The sequence below is a fragment of the Monodelphis domestica genome, chromosome 1 (assembly GCF_027887165.1).
Source record: "Monodelphis domestica isolate mMonDom1 chromosome 1, mMonDom1.pri, whole genome shotgun sequence".
In the NCBI taxonomy this organism is placed as follows: domain Eukaryota; kingdom Metazoa; phylum Chordata; class Mammalia; order Didelphimorphia; family Didelphidae; genus Monodelphis; species Monodelphis domestica.
The window spans coordinates 619763875-619788787 of record NC_077227.1 but is presented as its reverse complement, the minus strand read 5'-3'; the positions used below and the strand labels follow the sequence as shown (position 1 = coordinate 619788787).

Sequence of the window (24913 nt, the reverse complement as noted above, 5' to 3'; positions counted from 1 at the left end):
TCTAGGAAGTGTCTGAGGCCAGATATGAACCCAGGACCTCCTGTCTCTGGGCCTGGCTCTCAATCCACTGAACCACCTAGCTGCCCCCAGGAATATAACATTCTTAAACACTATACATATATTAAACTGTTGTTATTTTGTACAATATTTGTCCAATGTTCAACACGGGGATTTATTATTAGGATAATGGAATCACATATAAAGCAAAAGTATACATAAAACTGTGTCTTTTGTGTTTCTATTTTTCAGGTCATTCTCTAGAGGTGAACATTCATATGTTCATTCATAAATATCCTTCAAATATTAATTGTATAGCTGTATGTAACGTTCTCTTGGATCTACTCATTTCACGTTCCATTCACATTCCATTACTTCATTCAGATCCTTCCATGTTTTAAAAAAAGTTAGCTTACTCATTGTTTAAAAAAGTGTAGTAGTATTCCATCACAATCAGGTACCACAATTTGTATAGCCACTCCCCAACTGAAGATATCCCCTCAATTTCTAGTTCTTTGCCAGTACAAAGAGAGCTGCTATAAATATCTTGGGACATAGAGATTCTTTTCCTTTTACCCCCATCTCCTTAGAAAACAGATCCAGCAATGGTATTATAGAATTTTATAAGTATCTATGCAGTTTTATTACATTATGGTCATAATTACAAATTGCTTTCCAAAATAGTGGAATAGTTTGCAGTTCCACCAACATTGTATTGCTGTCCCTATTTTTCCCTACCTCCACATTTCTTTTCTTTCTCTTTCTTTAAAAAAAATTCCTTATCTTCTGTCTTAGAATCAATAGTATATATTGGTTATAAGGCAAAAGAGCAGTAAGAGTGAGGCAATAAAGGTTAAGTGACTTGCCACAGAGTTAGGAAGTATCTGAGACCAGATTTGAACCCAGGACCTTTTGTCTCTAGGTCTGGCTCTCAAACCACTGAGCCACCTAGCTGCTTCTATCATTTATTTTCAATGTTGCCACCTGTCTTTCATGTTTTAAGAATTTTAATGCTACAAACTGTTATTCTGCTGTAATTATATAATCTTATTTGGCTCTTACCATTTTTGCTGTCAGATAAAATAATGAATAGAGGATTAGATTAGAAGGTATGCTAGGAAGATCAGTAGCTCAGACAGGAAAATATAGCTTGAAATTAGAGTAAAGTTGTATGACAGGGGGCAAGGCACTTAACCCTAACTGCCTTGCCCATATCACTCAACTGCCTTGGAACCAATATGAAGTATTGATTCTAAGATGGAAAGTAAAGGTTTAAAAAAAACAAATCATGGAAGTTAGAGAGAAGTGATCAAAACTGTTGACAAAGACTTATCAAGTATAGAAAGAAAAGCGGAAAAATGTCTACCAAGGAACTGATAGCATTTAACACAAAATAGGGCTAGATTAATTAGTATAGATAAATCATTCCATAAATGATATATAGTTTTATGCTCTTTTCAAAACAAAATTTTTACCATGTTTTTTATGTTGTTTTTTTTTGCATAGTGTATCAAAAGTGAAAACTGGGAAAATAAATCGTTATATTTTATAGAAGAAAAGTTGTGGAAGAAAGTTTAGTTTCAATATAAGGTGTAAATAAATGATGGTTCTTTCCTTTGTCAACAGCAATATTATAAGTAGTGATAGAACTAATATATTAAGGCTTTTATTATAGAAGGTATCTGATGAACAATACTTGAAAAATTTTACATAAGAATGAGCTACATCAGACCATAGAGTTTGAAAGAAAACTAGATTGAGCCTTAAATTGAAAAATCAAGATGACTGAATAAAACGTTTACAACTATATGTATGTCAAACACTGTACAGTACAAATAGTATTATACATTTTTCATTCATCTAGTAAATACAAAAACAAACAAATAAACACTGAAATGTTTCTTCAAATTTTTGGTAACTTCTCTAACCTCAGCAAACACCAGATTTCAGTGGAATGTGAAGTTGTAGGCTGCATGATGAAGTTTTTTGGCAGACGAAGTGAGGTGGTAGTGAAAAGGAAGAATAAAAATTATTCCAAAGAAATTAGTTTGTTGTCCCCCTTTAATCTAGGGATATGTTATATCTAAAAAGCCACTCTTACATTCTTTGCAATAGAGTAGTGATTCTCAGAGTATGGTTAGGGGACCTCCAAGGGTAAAATTATTTTCTCAATAATACTACAGAATTTAAATTTCAAATATGGTAAGTATTAATTGATCATATAAACAAAAGGTTTTTGGGGGGCCTCAATTTTTAAGACTAGACAAAAAGTTTGAAAACTTCTGCACAGAAAAAAGTCAAAACTGCTGAGAGCTAAAAAACTAGAAAGCAAACAAATTAAAAATTCTCAGATGAAGATAAACTAGAGATCCTAAAAATAAAAGGAGAAATTAATAAAATAGAAAATCAAAGAACTGTTGATTTAATAAATAAGACTAGAAGCTGGTACTTTGAAAAAACAAATAAAATAGACAAAGTACTAGTCAGTCTAATTAAAAAAAGGAAAGAAAAAAACCAAATTGACAGTATCCAAGACAAAAACGGAGACCTCACTTCTAATGAAGAGGAAGTTGAGGCGATCATTAAACACTACTATGCTCAATTATATGGCAACAAATATGGCAATCTAAGTGAAATGGATGAATTCTTACCAAAATATAAATTGCCTAGACTAATAGAGGAAGAAATAAATTACCTAAACAACCCCATATCAGAAAATGAAATTGAACAAGCCATCAAAGAACTCCCTGAGAAAAAAATCCCCAGGTCCAGACGGATTCACAAATGAATTCTATCAAACATTCAAAGAACAACTAATCCCAATACTACACAAACTATTTGACAGAATAAGCCAAGAAGGAGTTCTACCAAATTCATTCTACGACACAAACATGGTACTAATCCTAAAGCCAGGCAGGTCAAAAACAGAGAAAGAAAACTTTAGACCAATCTCCCTAATGAATATAGATGCAAAAATCTTAAATAGGATACTAGCAAAGACTCCAGCAAGTCATCACAAGGGTCATCCACTATGACCAGGCAGGATTCATACCAGGAATGGAAGGATGGTTCAATATTAGGAAAACCATCCACATAATTGACCATATTAACAAGCAAACTGACAAAAATCACATGATTATCTCAATAGATGCAGAAAAAGCCTTTGATAAAATACAACACCCATTCCTATTGAAAACACTAGGAAGTATAGGAATAGAAGTGCCTTTCATAAAAATAATAAACAGTATATATCTAAAACCATCAGCAAACATCACCTGCAATGGGGATAAACTAGAAGCCTTCCCAATAAGATCAGGAGTGAAACAAAGATGCCCATTATTACCTCTATTATTTAACATTGTACTAGAAATACCAGGAGTAACAATTAGAGAAGAAAAAGAAATTGAAGCTATTAAAATTGGCAATGAGGAGACCAAGCTATCACTCTTTGCGGATGATATGATGGTATACTTAAGGAATCCTAGAGAATCAACCAAAAAAGCTAGTCGAAATAATCAACAACTTTAGCAAAGTTTCAGGATACAAAATAAACCCACATAAGTCATCAGCATTTCTATATATCTCCAATCCATCTCAGCAGCAAGAATTAGAAAGAGAAATTCCATTTAAAATCACCCTAGGCAACATAAAATACTTAGGGATCTATCTGCTGAAACAAACACAGGAACTATATGAACAAAACTACAAAACACTCTCCACACAATTAAAACTAAATCTAAACAATTGGAAAAACATTGATTACTCATGGGTGGGACAAGCTAACATAATAAAAATGACAATCCTACCCAAATTAAGTTACTAATTTAGTGCCATACCCATTGAACTACCAAAAAACTTTATGGAATTAGAAAAAAACATAACAAAGTTCATTTGGAAGAACAAAAGATCAAGGATATCCAGAGAAATCATGAAAAAAATGCAAAGGAAGGAGGACTTGCAGTCCCAGATCTCAAACTATACTATAAAGCAGTGGTTATCAAATCAATTTGGTACTGGCTAAGAGACAGAAATGAGGATCAGTGGAACAGACTTGGGATAAATGACTTCAGCAGGACAGTCTATGATAAACCCAAAGATCCCAGTTTTGGGGACCAAAACCCACTTTTTGATAAAAATTGCTGGGAAAATTGGAAGACAGTATGGGAGACATTAGGTTTGGATCAGCATCTCACACCCTACACCAAGATAAACTTAGAATGGGTGAATGACCTGAATATAAAGAAGGAAACTATAAGCAAATTAGGCGAACACAGAATAGTATACTTGTCAGATCTTTGGGAAAGGAAAGACTTTAAAACGAAGCAAGAGCTAGAAAAAAAAATCACAAAATGTAAAATCAATACTTTTGATTACATCAAATTAAAAAGTTTTTGTACAAATAAAACTAATGCATCTAAAATTAGAAGGGAAGCAACAAATTGGGAAACAATCTTCATTACAAAAACATCTGACAAAGGTCTAATTACTCAAATTTATAAAGAACTAAACCAGTTATACAAAAAATCAAGCCATTCTCCAATTGAAAATTGGGCAAGGGACATGAATAGGCAATTTTTAGTTAAAGAAATCAAAACTATTAATAAGCACACGAAAAAGTGCTCTAAATCTCTTATAATCAGAGAAATGCAAATCAAAACAACTCTGAGGTATCATCTCACACCTAGCAGATTGGCTAACATGATAGCAAAGGAAAGTAATGAATGCTGGAGGGGATGTGGCAAAGTTGGGACATCAATGCATTGCTGGTGGAGTTGTGAATTGATCCAACCATTCTGGAGGGCAATTTGGAACTATGCCCAAAGGGCGATAAAAGACGGTCTGTCCTTTGATCCAGCCATCGCACTGCTGGGTTTGTACCAGTAGCAGTTAAAATTAGTTTCTATATTTTTATGAGGTTTATTAAAGATTAAGAATTAAAGAAAATACAAAATAAGAAAGCACGTGTCTAGGCCCAGAGAGCCCATTCACAACCACTCACATCTTGCCTGCTAGGTAGAGAGCCACGTGTGCTCAGAAGCGGAAGTAGGAAGAGAGAGACAGTAGGCTTTACAGCCAGTTTAAATAAAATTTTTGATCTCGCCCAGGTGAGGACTTCCGGTAAGATTAGAGAGCATCTTGGGAACTAGAGCAAGGACTTCTGGGGATTGAAGTCCAGGGTTTAAATCTTCATTTTTACATTACAACCAGTTTAAAAAAATTTTTTGATCTTGCCCAGGTGAGGACTTCCGGTGAGATTAGAAAGCATCTTGGGAACTAGAAGGAGGACTTCTGGGGATTGAAGTCCAGGGTTTAAATCTCCATTTTTACATACCCCAAAGAGATAATAAGGAAAAAGACATGTACAAAAATATTCATAGCTGTGCTCTTTGTAGTGGCAAAAAATTGGAAAATGAGGGGATGCCCTTCAATTGGGGAATGGGCTAAACAAATTGTGGTATATGTTGGTGATGGAATACTATTGTGCTCAAAGGAATGATAAAGTGGAGGAATTCCATGGGGACTGGAACAACCTCCAGGAAGTGATGCAGAGTGAAAGGAGCAGAACCAGGAAAACATTGTACACAGAAACTGATACATTGTGGTACAATCAAATGTAATGGGCTTCTCCATTAGTGGTAATGTAATGACCCTGAACAACTTGGAGGAACCTATGAGAAAAACTACTATCCACATCCAGAGGAAACACAGTGGGAGTAAAAACACCGAAGAAAAACAACTGCTTGAATACAAGGGTCGAAGGCATATTGTTGGGGATCTAGACTCTAAATGAACATCCTAATGTAAACAACAACATGGAAATGGATTCTGATCAAGGACACATGTAATACCCAATGAAACTGCGTGTTGGTTGCAGGAAGAGTGGATGGAGGGGAAGGAGGGAAATGATGCGATTATTGTAATCAAGGACTAATGTTCTAAATTGACTAAATTCAAACGGGGGGGAAGTACAGAGGAGTTAAAAAAAAACAACTGCCGAGAGCTATCATATATATAAAGAAGTTTTTAGAAGAATCAAAAATCAATAGGTACCTTTTTGTTCTTCTTCTGGTTCCTCTTCATCATCACTGGAGGATGCTAAATAGGCTTGAAAATCCATGTCAAGAAGTTCATCTTTTTTAAAATTTCTGTTCAATGTTTTAATTCTTTCGTGATCAGTCTCATCCCAGGTGATTTCTACCTTTAAAAAAAATATATACCAAATGGATGGAAATCTGGAAAATATGGGAAAAGTATAAGCCTGAATTTTGTAGTACATGCACAAGTATCTCAGTGTCTAAGCTCATATAAGGCATGATAAAACCCAATTTCGGAATGTTCCTTCCCAAATTACATGACACTTGTGGCAAAGAAAAGTGTTACTAATCCTTCCAATCCACATTAAACTTTTTTATTTCCCCTTAGTTTTGAGAATCTTCTTTTTGCCATTTTGCTAAGGGATATATATATAGAGATGACAGTACAAAGGAAATGTGAAATAAAGAAGAAAAATTCAAGAGCAAACAACTGGATTTAAGAATAATAAAATGCATTAATTTGAAAATTGCTTTCCCTCTCATGTGATTTAGCCATATTCAAATAATACTTGGGGCTCTTTTACATCATAAATCTCATGTGGCTCCTAGAAAAAATATATTCGATTACCACCGTATAACAGCTGTATATTTTGAATTGATTCTATTTTCCAAAATGCTATGGATGTGTCATGGAAAAAAAACAATTTATCTTGAAGTGTTTATAATTAACACATTTTCTTAACTAAAAATTAGAGAGTTTAAAGAACATTTGGTTCTGGTACCGTTGATGTTCCCATTGCTGCAGATGTGAAATATTTGGGTTTATATGTTGTTAAATCCACTTCTAAGGCTGAGTCTTTTGGCTCCTCATCAAATGTAATATCATCTGGAATAAACCTAAAGTACAAAAAAAATGCATTAAAAATATTTTAGCAATAAATAAAAAATTTAGATTCTTTAAATTAGCTACAGTTTAGACATTTATTCTACATGTAATTTAAAGGCAACATTTTCAAAAGTGTAACAAACCATTGAATGTATGTTGGTTGACTGTCATCTTTTGTACTTGAAGAGGACTAGAACACTACCACTATTTTGGGCTCAATATACAGTGTATCCAACTGTAGCTGATTTTCTGCTTGTGTCTCCCATGTCTCATAACTGATACTAAAGTTCTTCAGAGAAACCTTGAGAGTGTCCTTGTATCACTTCTTCTGACCTCTATATGTGTGCTTACACATATATGTATGTATACAACAGCTAGATAGTATAATGGATAGAGTACTGGACCTGGAGGCAGGAAAACCTGAGTTCAAATCTACGCTCCAACACCTTCTAGTTGTGACTGAGCAGCTCGCTGAACTTGTTTGCCTCAGTTTCCTCATCTGTAAAATAGGAACAATAACACTTCCCTCCCAGAGTTGTTGTGAGGATCAAATGAGATAATCATTTTAATGTGTTTAGCCCAGTGCTTGGTATATATTATATAATTAGAATCTGTTACCCTAAAAACTATGATTTACAGCACCTCATCTGCCTTCTCACATTAAGTGCCGAAGTAGGGAGGTTATAAATTTTGTGTAGCCCCTCCTCTTGCTCTCTTGATCTGATCATTTTGTGGTGGTGGCGTGAGGTGAGTGCCAGAACTTAGCCATGTGGTTTTAATGTTGTTAGATAATTAAGGTTTTTACTTCTATTTCCCTTTTATTACTTCTACTTCAAGTGATTATTAATAAACTTTATGAAATATAATTCTTAAAGTGTTAGATATTAATTTAAATCCTATAATAGTAAGCATAATATGTTAGCTATTATTATTATTACACAAAGATATGTCTTGATAATTCAAAAGATACATAATCTCATTGAGATAGGTATTCCCTTCAATATATAGTTGTAATTTTGAGGGTCTCACACTCCTTAAATGGAGAAATGAGGGTGGAAGGCAGTGAGGAAAGGGTTGATAAAAATGGCTTCCCTCACTACTCCCTCCTGGAGTCCCTGAATTACTTGATGGATACAAAATGGAGATCTCCCCTCTGAGAAGACTTGCCCCTTTATGGCTATGTTGGCCCTCAAGGGTGGCAGGGAAATCTTCTCTCCAAGGAGAGGTATATGGGATCTCAGTCCGGATATGTGCTGCTTTGGAGGTGCTCACAAGCCTCCCCCTCGTGTCTTCTTGAAAACTGGCAACAAGATGGGAGTCTGCCAATGAGCTTACTCTCTAGATGTAAATAAATGAGATTGAAATCACTATCTGATTGCTTATTTGATTTAATTGTTGATTGGGACAAAAGGTAGAGGTTAGAGGGGTTGTGGGTCACCCTAAATCTCTTTCTAAATAAAACTGATTATTGAAGTACAAGGCTTTCTTGTGGGCAGGGGAGAGGTAGAAAAAAATGGAAGAGAGCACTCACTGTTCACCGATTTGAGTCCAGTATCTCAATAGTTCATGGAATGGAAGTCTTTGAAGAAATTAGGTTTCTTGATAGGAACCAGCGGCTGTGTTAAGATTTCTGTCAGTGTCAGAAATCCCTAAAGGTGTCTTGAATGGCCCCAAGAAACAGCTCCTCCTGCCACTCCCTTCTGTGTCTCAGCCTCTAAGACCCTCTCCTCAGGAGAATTTCCCAGAAGTCCTTGTCTAGTTTCTGTCATTCCTGCCTCATGCAACTGTAGAGCTCTCAACATTTTCATTTCCCCCAACAATTCTTTTGTCCTACTCCACATCATTACAATATCCCACTTTTGTTTTTCATGAGTCTTTTGCTAAAAACTCATGCTGCGTATGCACTCTCTTTTCCTATTCTTATCCTATTTCTATCCAACCCAAATAATAAATTCCTATCTTACTATTTTACTCTATCCAGCATTCTATCTACTGATGCAAAGATTAGACTAGGGATGTAGAGAAGAGTTATAATAAGTAGGGAATAGATTAGGAGTTAAGTTTAGTCATAGGATAGATAATTATACTTAGAAATAACACAAGCTGCATTGGCAAATAGTAAACTTTTAATTGGTTATGGTAAAGTTGATGCTGAAATTGTGTTTAATGGAAATATATATATATACACATACATATATAGATAAATAGTGTGCAAATAATTATAAATAAAATAGGAAAAATGTTTGTATTAGTTTAACTTAGCAAGAGTAAGTAGTATTAGCATTAAGATTCTAATTTTTTTGGTAATGGTTTTGTTCAAACAATTATTGTACTGAATTTATTGTGAAACCAGAAAACTACCCTTACCCAAAACTTTCCTGCATAAAATTCCTTAGATAAGATTAGCATTGAATAGATAGAATAATTGAGGGAAGTTTATACATTTTTGGGGGGTAGTTAGAAAGTAGATTTAGTAGCTTGGTAAGTATAATAAATATGTGACCTTGGGAAGGTCACAACAAAAAAAGGGGACAATTGTGGAAAGGAAATCTGAATCAAGCTTTGGGCATTTTCTGCCACTGAGGTGGAGCAAACAGCAGTTGGAATGTTAGGGTCAAGATTGATGGAAAGTGATGACAATTGGTGGGGAAGTGGGGACTTGGAGAGTGACAGTTTCTCTTGAATAGTTTCACTCTTTCCTGGCCCTCAGACTGGAAGGAGTGCTCTGTTCTTGTCTCTGGATAGAAGTACCTCTATTCCTGGATATTTTCCAACTGTGTGCTCTACCTGGATTCCTGTAATTGTGTCATTGAACAAAAGGATTTAAGGGGAGCAGTTTGAACTGTAAGGCTGGTCTTTAGGGCCTTAGTCCAAAAAGGCAGGCCAAACCAGCTCTAAAGGTCAGAACCTTTTCTTCTTCTTGCTGTCTACTACTAAAGACTTTGAACTTAAGAAAGCTAGCATAGATTAGCATAGCCGGGAATAAAAGAAACCCTCCACCAGCTTGTAAGGCCTTGCCATAGCTCAAAAGCAGAGAGAGACTCAAACCCAACCTGTGAAAAGTATAGAACAATCCCTATTCCCTCTACACTGATACCTTTCCAGTTTGAACTTGTTATTAATGAAATAGTTATCAAAATATTGGAGAAAAAAATGGATCCATCTTCACTTTCATCGTTAAATTCTTTGAAAAGAAAAAAGTTCCAAGACACTTCTCTTCCCTCATCCCACCTTAAGAAACTCTAAACTGGACAAATAAGAAAGATTTTTTAGAGGTGTCCTTTGAAGAAAAGGCAAATTTGTATGAATTTTTCTTGTAGGAATGGTATTTGTTTCAAAAGCAACAGTTTCTATTTACATTTGTATAAATAAGATATGGAGATGAGGAAGTTGTATATTATAGGATTAGAGGCCAGTCAGCAAAAAGGAGTAGAGATAGTAGATTATTATGTGTAAAGAATAGAAGGAATGAACAAATGAAAAAGTATTTCATTTTATTATTTGCCAAATACTATGCTAAGCATTGGGATACAAAAGTCTGGTAGTCCCTGTGCTCAAGAAGCTTTATTCTAATGGGTAGACATAGTCATGGAAGTGGGGACCAGAAGAGGTAATTTGTTTGAGAAGTTACAAGGCAGGCTGGTGGTTGCTTTCCTTTGTACTCAAAGAAAACCAAAATAACATCATTGGTGATGTCTTTTGATATGTAATAAATTGGATTTAAGTGAAAGAGAATCATACAAAGTTGTCAGTCTCACTTTCTCTTCCAGTCATCCAAGCCCAATAACAAGATAAAAGTCAAGATGATTGGTCATGGCTGAGGATATAGTGAATGACCCTGACATCTTCCGTGCCTTCCCAAGTTCTAACAGCTTTACATTGCCTGCTTCCTTTGCCTTCATGGCCTTTAGAACAAATTGTTCTCACCCATCTCTTCCCCAGGGTTGATGCCTTCATAATCCCTTAGTGTGGCTCCTGTGCATGTTACATCTTTCTGGAGCCACGTGTGAGAATTGGGAGAGAAGTGGATACCAAAGGAGAATAAGCAATCCTGAAAAAGGATCAGCAAGGCCTCACACCGGAGGTTCTAGTCTTCCCTGAAGACTTGAAAGCAAGTAGAGACATAAGGAATTAGAATGACATACCTTTCCAAGTAGCAATGGCAATATAGAATTGATTATGTTTTCACAACTGGAAAGAGATGGGTGGAGTAGAGTGTATGGCAGCTGGTGAGATGGTTGAGAAATAAAGCATGGCTAGAGCTGGCCTAATATAATGGGCCATATGAGACATTCATTAATTAGGCCTTCAGAGTTCTTAAGATAAGAGTTCTAGGAATGAAAGGATTTTATTTTTGAAGGCATAATCTGCCACAAGATCAGGTGAAGTTAAGATAAAAAATGTTCCTTATCCTCGTAAAAAGAGTTTGTAATAAACATTTTCATGAATCTTTTTTGACTTGCATTGGTGGATTTTCTTCTACTAGTTTTATCATTAAATAATCATGGGATGACTACTCTGATGGGCATCTCACCCAGCAGTTTTTAATAAGTTTTTCTGTCTATTGGTTCTTGAAATGAATATTCTGTTCATAATCATCCACTACCATCTTTTTGTGACAAATTTTCTAAATGAGTTAGTTTATATTCTAAACTATCCCCCCCCCCCCGCTGTCATTTCTTTTCTGATAGGCTCTCTAAAGAAGGTATTTTTTACTTTTATTTTAAAATCCTTATCTTTTGTCTTAGAAGAGGTTTGAGTATTAGTTCCAAGACAGAATAGCAGTAAGGATTAACCTATTGGGGTTCCTTAGGGTCACACAGCTAGGAAGTGTGTGAGTCCAGATTTGAACCCAGGATCTTCCCAGCTCCAGGACTGGCTCTCTTATCTACTGAGCTCTCCCTGCTTTTTTACTTTTTAAAAATTTTTCTTAAATATGAAAACTGATTCACCTCTTAAATAGGTGTTAGAGCCCCCTTTGCATGTTATTTCTTATTATTTGGGATCAAATTGCTTAAATTTATTAGGTTAGAGTTGTTTTAAGTATACATTTTATTTTTCCATTTGTGTGTGTGTGTGGGTTTGTTTTAATTTTGATCTTTAAACTGGTGTTTTCTTGCTCACAAAATAGATGAATTAAAAATTACCTCTATAGCAAGAATAAGTAGTTTTTGTTTGGTTATAAATCTCTTTTAAAAATATTAGTCTTTGATAACCACATATAGGCAAGTATGTTAGAATATATGGTTTAGGAGTAAGGAATGAACAAGGTCAAAGACTATAGTCTACACAGAAGCCTCATGCCTATAAATCATGAATAATTTATTCCAGACAAGAATCTGACGATCTCTTTCATGCTTACTAATTTTGTTTTGAATTCACTGGGTTATCCAAGTATATGCTGGTTTAATTTGGAGGATCTTACCAAGTTTTAACAGATCCTCATTATGCTCTTTAAACACAAACTATCATGAATACTGCAATAAGAGATGTCCACAATGAAATGTCTCTTGCCATCTACATACACACAGTAAAATAACCCTCTCTACTCCTTTATTAGCTTTTCCAAGGAGATCTTGTAAACTGTTCCATCCACTTTGCTCTAACTTGCCCCTGTCTTCTGACTTTGTTTATAGTGAAAATGTCAAGACTGGTGCCAATTCAGTTTCTTTAGAAACATGTCTACTCAGTGGTTTCTGATTTTGAAATACCAATAGCTAAGATAAAGTTTATCAATGGTTCCAAAATTATGTGATTTTCAGCATCCTCTACCTCCTTTTCCACCAATCTGCCACATTCTGCCAAATGGTCACTACAGACCCAGAAGGGGTTACATAGGACAAAAGGCCATTTAAAATTTTTTGTTTAATGGGTTTCTGTGGCTAACAAAGTCATCACCAAATAACCAAACTATTGTTAAGTCTTTCCTAGGTAGTCTTTCATAAGACACTATCAATTTTTAGTAGAGTTTTACCCCAGTATAATAGAATCTGTGCTATATTGACATAGCTTTTGAAAATCTGGTATCCCCTCTATAGCACAATGAGGGCCTGGAGCAGAACTTGATGAATATGTATGTGTGTATTTAAAAATAAGGTTCCTAGCTGTGGGACCTTGTGAAAGTCACAACCCCTATTGCCTAGCTCTTACCATTCTTCTGCCTTGGAACCAATACACAGCAATGATTTTAAGTCTTAAGGCAAGAGTTATTTAAAAAAAAAAGGTTTCAAATAACCTTATTACCCAAATTACTCAAGTTAGTGAAGCACTGAAAATTGGCAAGCACAGTTTCATTAATAATGAACCTTGTAGTATGTATCAAAAAAATAAATTCAAGATTACTAGTACAATCCTGGAAAACTTAAAATCTTGCAGTGCATTAATTTCTTGCATAATAAAGGATTTAAAAAAATCTTCCTTTCCTATCTTAAAGTTTGTTGCAGGAATCAGATGATCTCATAGATGTGATGGCATTTTAAAAACAATATGATGGTCTATACAAGGGGTCCCCAAACTATGGCCAACAGGCCAAATGTGGCCCCCTGAGGCCACTTATCAGGCCCCCACTGCACTTCTGGAAGGGGCACCTCTTTCACTGGTGGTCAGTGAGAGGTGCACTTGTATGTGGCATTGCTCATGCACAGTACTACTTCCGGTGACATAATCCTTTATGAGGTGCCTTGTTCTGAGAGTAACTGACGGAGAACAAGGCACAGCGCAAAGGATTATGTGGCCACACAATGGAAGATGTGTGAATTTTAAAACTAATCCACCCTACTCAAGACTGTACTTTAGAAGATCTGATTTAGTTATTTCCTGATTAGTAACAATGGAGATACTTGGTTTAACAGAATTAAGTCTTGGGAACTCTACATTTTTCCACCCTACATAGTTTAGCAAGGCTAGGAATGCCTGTACCATACTCATTTAATTATCTGAGAAAATGGCCTTCAACAGACATGTGCAGAAACAGCGGACAGACCCCTGGGCTGTCCTAAGTCAAGTTAAGCTATCATTAGAACAGATGAGATGCAGGAAAGTGACGTAAAACTGTCTATATAAGGCATGTCACTTGCTCTCTTTGCCCTCTTTTTCCGGAGAGGCGTGTTTAGCTCGCAGCGTGCTAAGCATTCTGACATCTTGGTGTGGTGGCAGCTATTTGTCTGCCTTTTGGCAGTGAATTTGCCCTTGAGCTAATTCAGGTTCAGGCATCTTGGCTGAGCCCTCTTGGAGTTCAGGCTGATTTCCTTCCTCTTTTATACTCCAAACCCTTACTTTCTAGATCCCCTAATCTTCCCACCTGGTACAAGCCAGGTGGGAGAAAATCCTACACCCTTTCCTTCTCCCTTCTTAATTTCTTTCCACTATATTAATTAAATCACCATAAAATTTCAGACTGACTTGGGTATTTTTATTTTATTATTTGGGATATCCATGGCAACCAATAATTAATATAACTTAGGCCACAATGCTAAAATTATCCTTTACAGATGTCAGCATGGAGAGCGGCAATCTGGGGGAGGGGATTCTGCACTGTGTATGCTGCTGCCCAGTAAAGTGGTGGCTGTGAAGGGCCTGTGCAAGGTGTGACAGGCTCATCACAGCCAGCGCTGTAGCCTCTGCGATTCCAGACAGAAGTATACAGATTTATTTATAGGGTTTTTTTTTTTAATAGTCTGGCCCTTTGATGGTCTGAGGGACAGTGAACTGGCCCCCTGTGTAAAATGTTTGGAGACCCCCCTGGTCTATACATAAACAAGGTATTATTGTGAAAATAACATTCATACATTTCTTGAGCATTAATGTTGAAGCATGCTATTTGTTTCTTGATAGAAGGGTGGTGAACTCAAGATAGAGAATAAAACATACATTTTTTGACACAGCTAATGGAAGAATTTGTTTAGCTTGAATATATGTATCTACAGCAATTGCTCTTTTTCTTTCAATAGGGTAGGTAGGTGGAAAGTTGAAGAGGAAATATGGTAATCCTCAATTTCCTCAAAAAAAAAGAAAAGAAAAAAAAGCAAGAGGTCATCCTGAGGTATCTTTTTTTTAATGCAGAGAAGACAACAGAAAGAAATCCAAAAAGAAGCACAAACAGGACATGTTTCAAATCAATATGTTGAACTAATGATATACTTTAAAAATTAACCTATAATAGAGATTATGTGTAATATTCTGCTTTGTATATTGATATGCCTGTTTTATTTAGTGTTTGCTAAATTCAGAATAAATATTAATTTAGAAATAACATTTGAAACCAATGCATAAAAATTTGGGAAAAACCAAGTGTTTTCTTATGGATTAGAGTACAACTACTAGAAATAATTTCATTCTACATATTTATCCACTTCAATGACTTTGAAAATGTTATGCCTTGTAAAGGAAAAAAGGGGCAGTTACAAAAGGAAATCATCCTATGTTTTGACTATATTTAAATCTTATGTTTTTCTTTTTTAGGTACAGTAATACTATGATGCTTCCAAAAAAGCATATTGTTTATTATCCATTAAAAAAAATTTTCCTTAGAATAGTTTATTAGTATTTAAGCTTTAAAATTATGGTAGAAAAGAAATTTTCTTACCAGATGGGCTGTTATATGGATTCAATATGAGTAAATGAGGATACTTGGTAAAATATATTTAAGATGTCCAATATGAATGATCCCAACGGTTATTAAGATATATTTGCATTTTGGGGCAAATGGCACTGAACTCTCCACCAGAACTGTTTAAATCCTTTATGGTACTCTTTCAATAAACAAATAAAATAATTCTGAAAAGACCAAGCTAACTATCATTAATTCATGCCATTTGAAATGAATGAAACCTTAAATTTTTGAAAGCCATTAAAGGAACCCCATAACCCCCCACCTTTTGAAATTAAGTAGAAAGGGAAGGAAATACATTTATTTGTTCAATGAGAAAATGCCTTTCCAGTCAATACCCAAGCATGTTAAAAGTGTCCAAGTTAAGAAAAGCCATCGCTTTTTCCCCACTAAATCTTTGAAACATAATAAAAAGTCAAGTGTCTTAGAAACAGTACATCTTACTCTTTCTTGAAATATTACATTTTGAGTACAAAGCTTTCAAACAAAACTAGTGGAAGACATAAAATAGTGGAAGTCATAAACTGTGGCAGATAATAGAGTGGTTGCCTTAAATTGTGACCGCAGAAAATATGGGTGCAAGACAGTGTCTTGTTTTTAAATCAAATATAAGGTGGTCGCCAGGGAAAAATTCCCAATTATTAAATATACCCAAGTCAGTTGGGTTTTATAGAGATTTTAATCAATACAAATGAGGAATTAAAGAAAGGGAGAGAGAGAGAAAAAGGAAATAATGAGAAAAAGATAGGCCGGCCCAGGCCCAAGCCCTAAGAGAAAGATCAGTCAGTCTTTTATCCACTCACCACAAGATTTGTCCAAGCAAGGATTCTAGTGTTCAGAGAGACACCAGTTCAGGTTAGGCCAGCTGCCATCTTCCAGAGAGAGTTCCTCTTGAGACTGTCAGAGTCTCCTCAGAGGGAGTTCCAGCGAGAGTCCCTTGCTCTCAGTTTCTCATCTCCTTTTAAAGGGAATTTTCTCCCATGTCACCTCCCCTAAGTTCTCACATTTACCAATCACAGTAGACGTTTTCCAAAGGACAGATCATTCTTAATTCATACCTAAGAAGGCTTGAACTTTTGATTAAGTTCACATCTGAAAAACCTCTGAGTAAGTTTCTCACCTCTTTGCTCCTTGTAAATTCAGAAGTTGCTTGACCGTTATAGGTACTTAGCACTCTTTTGTATTAGATCTAAAAATAGGCACAGCTTAAAAACTTTTGCCTTACTATAAGTATGGGTTTAAGTATTTTTCATTGTTCAGCAAGGAGTTTCTTCCCCTAAAGCAGGCTTAAGTAGGGGTGGAGTAGAGGTCTCACATTCCTGATCTAAGTTCCTTCATTGTTTAAAATGGGGAATGGTCTTAACCAAATCTTATGAAGTAGGGTCTGAGAATTTTTAAGGTTCACACTGTAAAGAGTTGATTTCTATCAACAGTGTTATAGTAGACTGGTTTACTGGGAAACAAAAGGAATAGTCTAAAGATAAAATGGTACAGTAGTTCTGCTTCCTGTTTCCTTAAGAGTTGAGATTCAAAATTATCTGAAGTTTTTCAGTTCTGAGTAAGTGAAGCCTAGTAATTTGTGAAAATACTGCCAGACCTCAAAGACAGTGCCAATACACCATTCACTCACCAGAGCAGCCACTTCAATCCCTCTTTTTTCCCAATTAGAAAAAAAGTAATTGAGTTACCACACCTAGCCACCAAGCTAAATGACAGTTATCATCTCAACAAGAAAAATAACAATGTGACAAAATATGAATAAACATGACTGAAAAAGTATGGAATGAACATAATGGAGTTTCAATTATTGTGAAGTATGACAAGATAAATATGAAAAGTGTGAGATTTGTATGAACTAATGCAAGCAAAATAAATAAAATCAAGAAAATGATACATACTAAAAGAATGCAAATTAAAAAACCCTGAATCAATGAAAAACCAATGAAGGTCCTGGAAAATAGAGACAAACAAAATTTCTCTCCCCCACCATGGGAGAGAAGTAGAGAATTATTGTTCTAAGTTTGTGTACAATGTCAGATACTGTCACTGCATTAGATTAGTTATCTTTATCAGAAAGGCAGATTTGATGAGGAAGAAAAGAAGGCCTATAGTATACAGTAAAAAAGCATCAATAAAATGCCTATGAATGTGTGTGTATGTACACACACACACACACACACACACACACACACACACACACACACACACGAAGACATAAATATTAAGAGTCAGCAGGATGAGGCATCTAAGTGGTTCAGTGAATTGAAAGCCAGGCCTGGAGATGGGAGGCCCTAGGCTCAAATCTGTCTTCAGGCACTTCCTAGCTGTGTGACCCTGGGAAAGTTACATAACCCCCTCTCCCTAGCTCTTACTGTTTTTCTGTCTTGGAATCTAAGTATAGATTCCAAGACAGAAGGTAAGGGTTAAAAAAAAATGCCAGTAGGAATATGTGACTCATCTATATCATCATCAAATTTTGCACTATCAGTTTTCTTTTTTATGGGTGACATTCCTTCGTGATTAAAAATCTAGCTTTGGAGGATATGATATACCAGTGAAAGCAAATTTAATATAAAGATCTTCATCTTAGTCCAAAATAGAAACATTGCATTCTAAGGTGCAAAACAAACTAATGATGCATTACTGGAGTTACCTCAGATCTACAAAGGAACAGCTACTTTCAAATTCTAGTCCATCGCAGTCTTCGTAAATTTTACTGGCTGTTTCTGGAGAATCACAGTCTACTACTGCATAAAAATATTTTAGTCTCTTGAATTGATAATCTCTTAACTTTTCTCTAGAGGTCCTATAGAAGGAAAAAAAACCATTAAGTACATTTGTGCATGCATGCACACATACATATACACATACACACACATGCACACACACACGAGTAGAAATCTTTGCTTTTAAAACATACAGATTCTCCAAGAAAAATATATAAATTAGCCATCTCTTTAAACCATGTTTTTCATGTTCTGGTTTTTATCTATCCCAAATTCTTCTGTATAATCAACTTATTGTTCTTAAGTCACAAACTTTCCAAGGAATATTGTGAATGAAATTTGGCAACTAGTAAGTCAACTTGAGAACATTATCTAGAAATTTAATTATACTTTGGGAATGGTATTTTTGTCACCACATAAAGCTTTCTAGAGTGAAGTCCCTGGAAGAAATCATAGTATTAACAAAATATGTCTAGATCGTATTAGACATAATTAAAAAAGCTATTGATTTGGCAAAATATTTGCACTAAATTCATATTTTCCATCATTTCTAAAATGTGTTACTATTATGAGTTTTAATTTAATTTTCATTAATGATTATGAATGTTTTACTTTTAATGATATCAAATATTTTTGAGATTTCTTTCAGATCCTTACTGTTAAGCTTTACTAACTAGTACTAATGGCTCCACCTAGTGTTCAAAGCAAATTACTATTGTACTGGATCATTACTGTATACTACAGATTGCAACCATTTACTATTTAAAATCCTAAACTGGAAAGTGGTTTTGGTTAATGTTAGAAAGCAGAGTTTTAATAAAATTATGCAAAACATCAAAATCTCTCTGTGTTCAAGACCAATAAAGATGAATTTGAAATACAGACTTTGTGGAAGGAGATGAATTATGGCTTTTAATCACAGTAATATGAACTAGATGAACCAAATGCCATTTAAGCATTATCCTTTGTGATCTGGTTCATCATGACTAATTTAGTTAACCAATCCCCACCCTCCCTTTTTAACAGAGATAAGCTTTAGCTTAGAACTATAAAAATGATTAGAAATTTTAAATTATGGAATCTGGGTTATTATTTTTTTAATTGAATTTTAGTACCAGTCTTTTTCAGTAGCATTCTCAGGAATACTTTGTAATTCTTTAGGACCTTGAACACATTCTTCCTTCATTCTCTCCTTCCCAAATTCTGAAGGATAGATCTGAAAGAAATGCAGAGAACAAGTTATAAAATAATTTGTTTGAAGGACACAAGCTACTTAATTATGTTAGAATATATGACCACACAATTCTGTTTACTCTGGAACCCTTTATATTTAATCCTTAGGAGTGCATTAAGATGTATAGTTGGGTGCAGCTAAGAGGCTCAGTGGATTGAGAGCCAAGCTTAGAGACGGAAGGTCTTGTGTTCAAACCTGACCTCACCATACTTCTTAATCATGTGATCCTGGGCAAGTCACTTAACTCCCATTACCTAGCCCTTACCACTCTTCTCTGTCAGGGAACCAATACAGTGAATTGATTCTAAGACAGAAGGTACAATTATTAAAAAATTATATAATCTAAGATATATAAATGCCACAAACCAAATGATCTGGGGGCAAACATCTAATTTGTGATGTCGTGCTCATGATACTTATCTCTATCATTGTAAACTCAGAGCTGCAGGGGTTAAAACTTTCATTTTACAGGTAAAGAAACTGAGAATGAGAGAAATTAAGTGATTTGTCTAAGGTCACATAGGCAAATTAAATGGCAGAGCCTATGATTCCAAACCTGGCATTTTTTAGCATTTTCACCATGCTATTTCTAAGAATACCATTAGCTTTTGTAAAAAAAACAACAACAACAACAACACACACAAAAAACTGCTGAAATCAAAATGTCAACTCTTAGTATCAAAAAACTTATTACAATAACCCATATATTACATATGCACAAATACTATCTATATTCTGATATTTCAATTTGGTTTCATAAAGTTGATAACCAAAAGAAGTGTGCTTAATTTAATTTTTTTTAATTTCTAAATTCCCTCCCTCTACCTCTGACTCAGTGAGGAGGCAAGAAATATTATACCCACTATACATATGAAGTCATGCAAGATATATTTTAGCATTAGCTATGTTCCAAAAAGGCAAGGAAAAAAGGGAAAAAATATGCCCCAATTTGTACTGAGTCTATTAGTTCTCTATCTAGAGGTGGCTAGTATTATATGTCATGAGTCCCATAGTATTATATGTCATGAGTAATGGATCATTGCAGTGATGATGTTACTTAAGTCTTTCACAGTTGATTATCTTTACAATATGCTGATACTGCGTAGATTGTTCTCTTGACTTATTCCTTTCACTTTGTAGCACCTCACATCAGTCTTCCCAGATTTAGCCATTTCTCAATTGATGGACATCTCCCTTGAAGTTTCTAATTCTTTGCCATCACAAAAATATCTGCTATAAGTTTTTTAGTGTATACAAATTCAAATCATATTGCCTTTTCTTTATCCTCCTTAGGGTATAGACCTATTAGTGGTATTGTTAGATCACAAGATATGCAGAGTTTTATAAACCCTTTTGGCCAAGTTCTAAATTGTTCTTCAGAATGTATGGATTCATTCACAGTCCCACCAACGGTGTATCGATGCACTCATTTTTCCACATCTCTGATATATAATTTTTAATTTCTGTGATGGGTGGGAGGTGGTACTTTTAGAGTTTTAATAGGCAGTTATTTAATTATTAATGTGTTAGAGCCATAGGTTTGCCAATATGGGTATATAATATGAGATATTGGTCTATACTTTGTTTCTGCCAAATAATCATTTTTCACAATAGTTTCTGTTAAATAGTGAGTACTTGTTCCAGAAGTTGGATCTTCAACTTTTTGATGATTCTAACTTCGTACTATAGTTCGAGAATTAGTACCACTAGAATCTCTTCCTTCACATTATTTTTTCACTAATACTCTTGATAATTCTTAATCTTGTATCCCGTCAGATGAATTCTGTTATTTTTTTTTATAGCTTTATAAAGTACATCTTTGGCAGTTTAGTATGGCACTAAATAAATTAATTTAGGTAACTGTCATTTTTATTATAGTGGCTTGCCCTACTCATAAGCAATTAGTATGTTCCCAATTATTTAGATGTTTTTTTATATGAAAAGTGTTTTGGTGGCAGCTGGGTGCTTCAGTGGATTGAAGGTCAGGTCTAGAGACAGGAGGTCCAAGGTTTTAATATGGTCTCAGACACTTCCTAGCTGTGTGACCCTAGGCAAGTCATTCAACCCCCATTGCCTAGCCTTTACCACTTTTCTGCCTTGGAACTAATAATACACTGTATTGATTCCAAGACAGAAGGTAAGGATTTTAAAAAAAAAGGGAAAAAAGTGTTTTGTAATTGTGTTTACTTTTAAAAAACATAATACTGGAATTATTCTCTAAGTGTTTAGAATTCTCTTGAAAATCCACCTGATCCTTGTTTTTCACCTCCCCTTTATGGCTTATTCAATTTATTTTTCTTTTTTTCCCTTCAATTTATTATTCTAAGACAGGGTCATTTAAGTATTCTATTTCCTCTTCTGTTGATTTGGGCAATTTATATTTTTATAAATAATTATCCATTTTACTTAAGAGTGTCAGTTTTATTGGTATATAGCTAGACAAATTAGCTCATAAAATTGTTTTAATTTCATTTTCTGGGATTGTACATTTATCTTTTTCATTTTTGATAACAGTAATTTGATTTTCTTCTTTATTTTTAAAAATTAAATCATACAATGGCCTACTTCTTTTAATTTTCCTCTTAAAAGTAGCTCCTAATCTTATCTATTAGTTTGTAATTTTTTTACTTTAAATTTTAATAACCTCTTTTTGCCAGATTTCTATTTTGGTGTTTTAATGAGGATCATCAATTTGTTGTTTTTCTAGTTTTTTTTTTAGTTGTATGCCCAATTTACTGATCTGCTAATTTTTTCTTTTATTGATATGTGTTTAGAAATATAAAATTTCCCATAAGTACTGCTTGGGTTACATCTGATAAATTCTGGTATATTGTCTCATTGTCATTATTGTTAATAAATTTATTGAGATTTCTGTGATTTGTTCCTTGAACCATTCATTCTTTATGATTATTTAGTTTCTAATTAATTTTAAATCTATGCTTACAAGGCTCTTTATTGAATGTTATTTTTATTGCAATTTGGTCACATACCATATCTTCTAGCCAAACTGGCCTACTTACTTAAGACACAATTCCTCAGACACAATATTCCACTTCCCATTCCTAAGCTTTTATACCTAGAATTCAATCCTTCCTTGCTTAAAATTCCCAGCTCCCTTCAACATTCTGTTCAAATAGCAATTCTATGAATTTTTTCCCGGGCACTTTAGCTACAAGAGGGCTGCCCCTGTTGACTTAATTTGCTTTGTATTTAATTCATGTATATGTGAGGTTTCCCTTGAAAGAATGCAAGTTCCTTGAGGTCAGAGACTTATTTTTGTAGGTCTTGTCCAATGTCTTGCTGTGAACTTTAGATTACTCTACCTTACTTAGTCTAACAAAATCAGGAATGTCTACACCCATACTTAAGGATTAAGTATTTAGGAGGATGGCCTATGACAGACAGGTGCTAGCAAATGACAAATCAGAAACAACTGACAGATCCCTGGGCTGTCCTAAGTCAAGCCTAAGATATCACTGGTACATGTGAGATGCAGGAAAATGATGTAAAACTGTCAATATATTTCGTGTCACTTCCTCTCTCGGGCCTCTTTGATGGCGGAGAGGTGGCTGGTGGCAGCTTGCTGAGCGAGTTGGCAACTTGGCATGGTGGCTGCTATCGTCCGGGTTTAGCAGTGAGTTTTCCTTGATACCATTCTGGAGGAAGCCTAGTAACCTAGTTCGGTTAGGCTCTTCTCTGAGATCTCTCGAAGTTTAGGCTAATTTTTCTCTCCTTTACCTTCCAAACACTATCCTCTTAGAGAAAGCCTCTAATCTTCAAGGACCTCATGGCTCACCTGGCAGAGGCCGGGCAGGAGAAATCCTATGCCTCTTTCCCTCTTTCTTCTCCTTGATTTCTTCCCTATATGTTGATTAAACCACCATATATTCCAAAATGACTTGGGTATTTTATTTGGGATGTCCCCTGGCGACCAAAAATCAAATTTAAATTAGGTCACAACCCTTAATTATCCTTACATTGCACAATGTGGGTGCTTAAGAAATTAACTGGCCCATTCATTCTAGTAAAGAATTCAGAATTATAAACAAGCATTTAGTAATGTGTTCATATCTTTTAACCTGGAGGTCCTCCTACTAGGAAGATATATGGAGATTATTGATAGTAAGAAAAATCTGTATGAACTGATCCATCCATTTTGGAAAGCAATCTGGAATTATGTTCAAAGAGTTATAAAATTGGGTAATTTGATCCAGAAACACCAGTATTAGGTTTGTTTTCTAAGGTAATCAGGGAAAAAGGAAAAAACCCAAATTTTCCAAAATATTTATAGCAGTTCTCTTGGTGGCAATGAAAAACTGGAAATTGAGGGATGGTTAACAAAGCTGTGGCATATGATTTGATGGAATACTACTGAACCATAAGAAATGACAAGCAGGTTAATTAAAAAAGTGGAAAGACCTGTACGAAATTATGAAGAGTGAAAGGAGCTTAACCAAGAGAACATTATATATAGCAATGAAGAATAGCATTTATATTTGAAGAATAATAGTAAGCCAGAGAAAGAACAGATAAACAGAAATGAGCAAGACAGAGTTTTATATAAATATCTTTTTTGTCAAATGATCCCTTCTCTAGTGTGGAGAGGTGAGGTGAGAGAAAAAGAACTTTACTGTAACAAACAAATTTATAAATTAGAAAAAAGAAAAAGAAAAATATGTACGAACAAAAATTTTTGGTGAAATAACCAGCCATAAAAATCAAGGACACATATTTAAATACAAGGTAGGCTAGTTGAGCAGCAAGAATAAGAAGAAAAAAAAAAGACAAGACAGCCCTCGTGAATGTACTGGTACTATTGAGAGGTCAAGGAAACAAGAAGAAAGATGGCAGCACAGTGAGTAGAGAGTTGTATATTAATGAGATCATAGATTCATGTCTTCCCCAGAAAACTTTTAAAGTAATTAGGAATTTTTCAGTTATCCTTTTTAAAAATCGATACTGTCTTTCCTCCCCTTTTTCTTATTTTTATTTTTTTTTTAATTACAGACGGTTTTCTGGGAGGAACTAAGGGAAAGTATTAAGGGGAAAGTTTAGGCGATTAAAAACTAAAGATATCAATAAAAATTCATTTGGAAAAATTGATCCAAAACAAAAGTTGTGAAAAGACATCTTCCTCTCCCCCACAGTAGGGGGTGATTGAACACTACTATGTGATATTTTTGGTGTGTTTTTCAGCTTGGTTGGATTTTTTTCTCCCTTTAAGTTCTTTGTTTTGAGAGATGGTTCTCTGGGAAGAGAAGGAGACAGGATCCTGGGTCATAAGCACAACAATGTATGTTTAAAAAATGGAGTGGATGTCAATCAATTTTAGCATAGTCTTTGTTCAAGTTAGAGGCTTCAATAAAAAATGTTTTTCATGTCTTCTTCTAGTTTCATGATTGATGTTTCATCTTTATTAAGAATAAT

The 24913-nt window shown here is 34.8% G+C and overlaps 1 protein-coding gene across 2 annotated transcripts in view; it reads right to left on the bottom strand.

Moving 5' to 3' along the window:
* The window catches only part of ESF1 (ESF1 nucleolar pre-rRNA processing protein homolog), a 109773-nt gene that overhangs the window by 74369 nt on the left and 10491 nt on the right, over nt 1–24913 (bottom strand). For both annotated transcript variants that reach the window (XM_007476666.2, XM_007476667.3), the window contains exons 5-8: nt 19368–19468; nt 18180–18332; nt 6815–6929; nt 6049–6196 (exon numbers count right to left, since the gene is read on the bottom strand). In XM_007476666.2, the coding sequence (XP_007476728.2) occupies nt 6049–6196; nt 6815–6929; nt 18180–18332; nt 19368–19468 (517 nt within the window). The remainder of the gene's footprint in view (nt 1–6048; nt 6197–6814; nt 6930–18179; nt 18333–19367; nt 19469–24913) is intronic.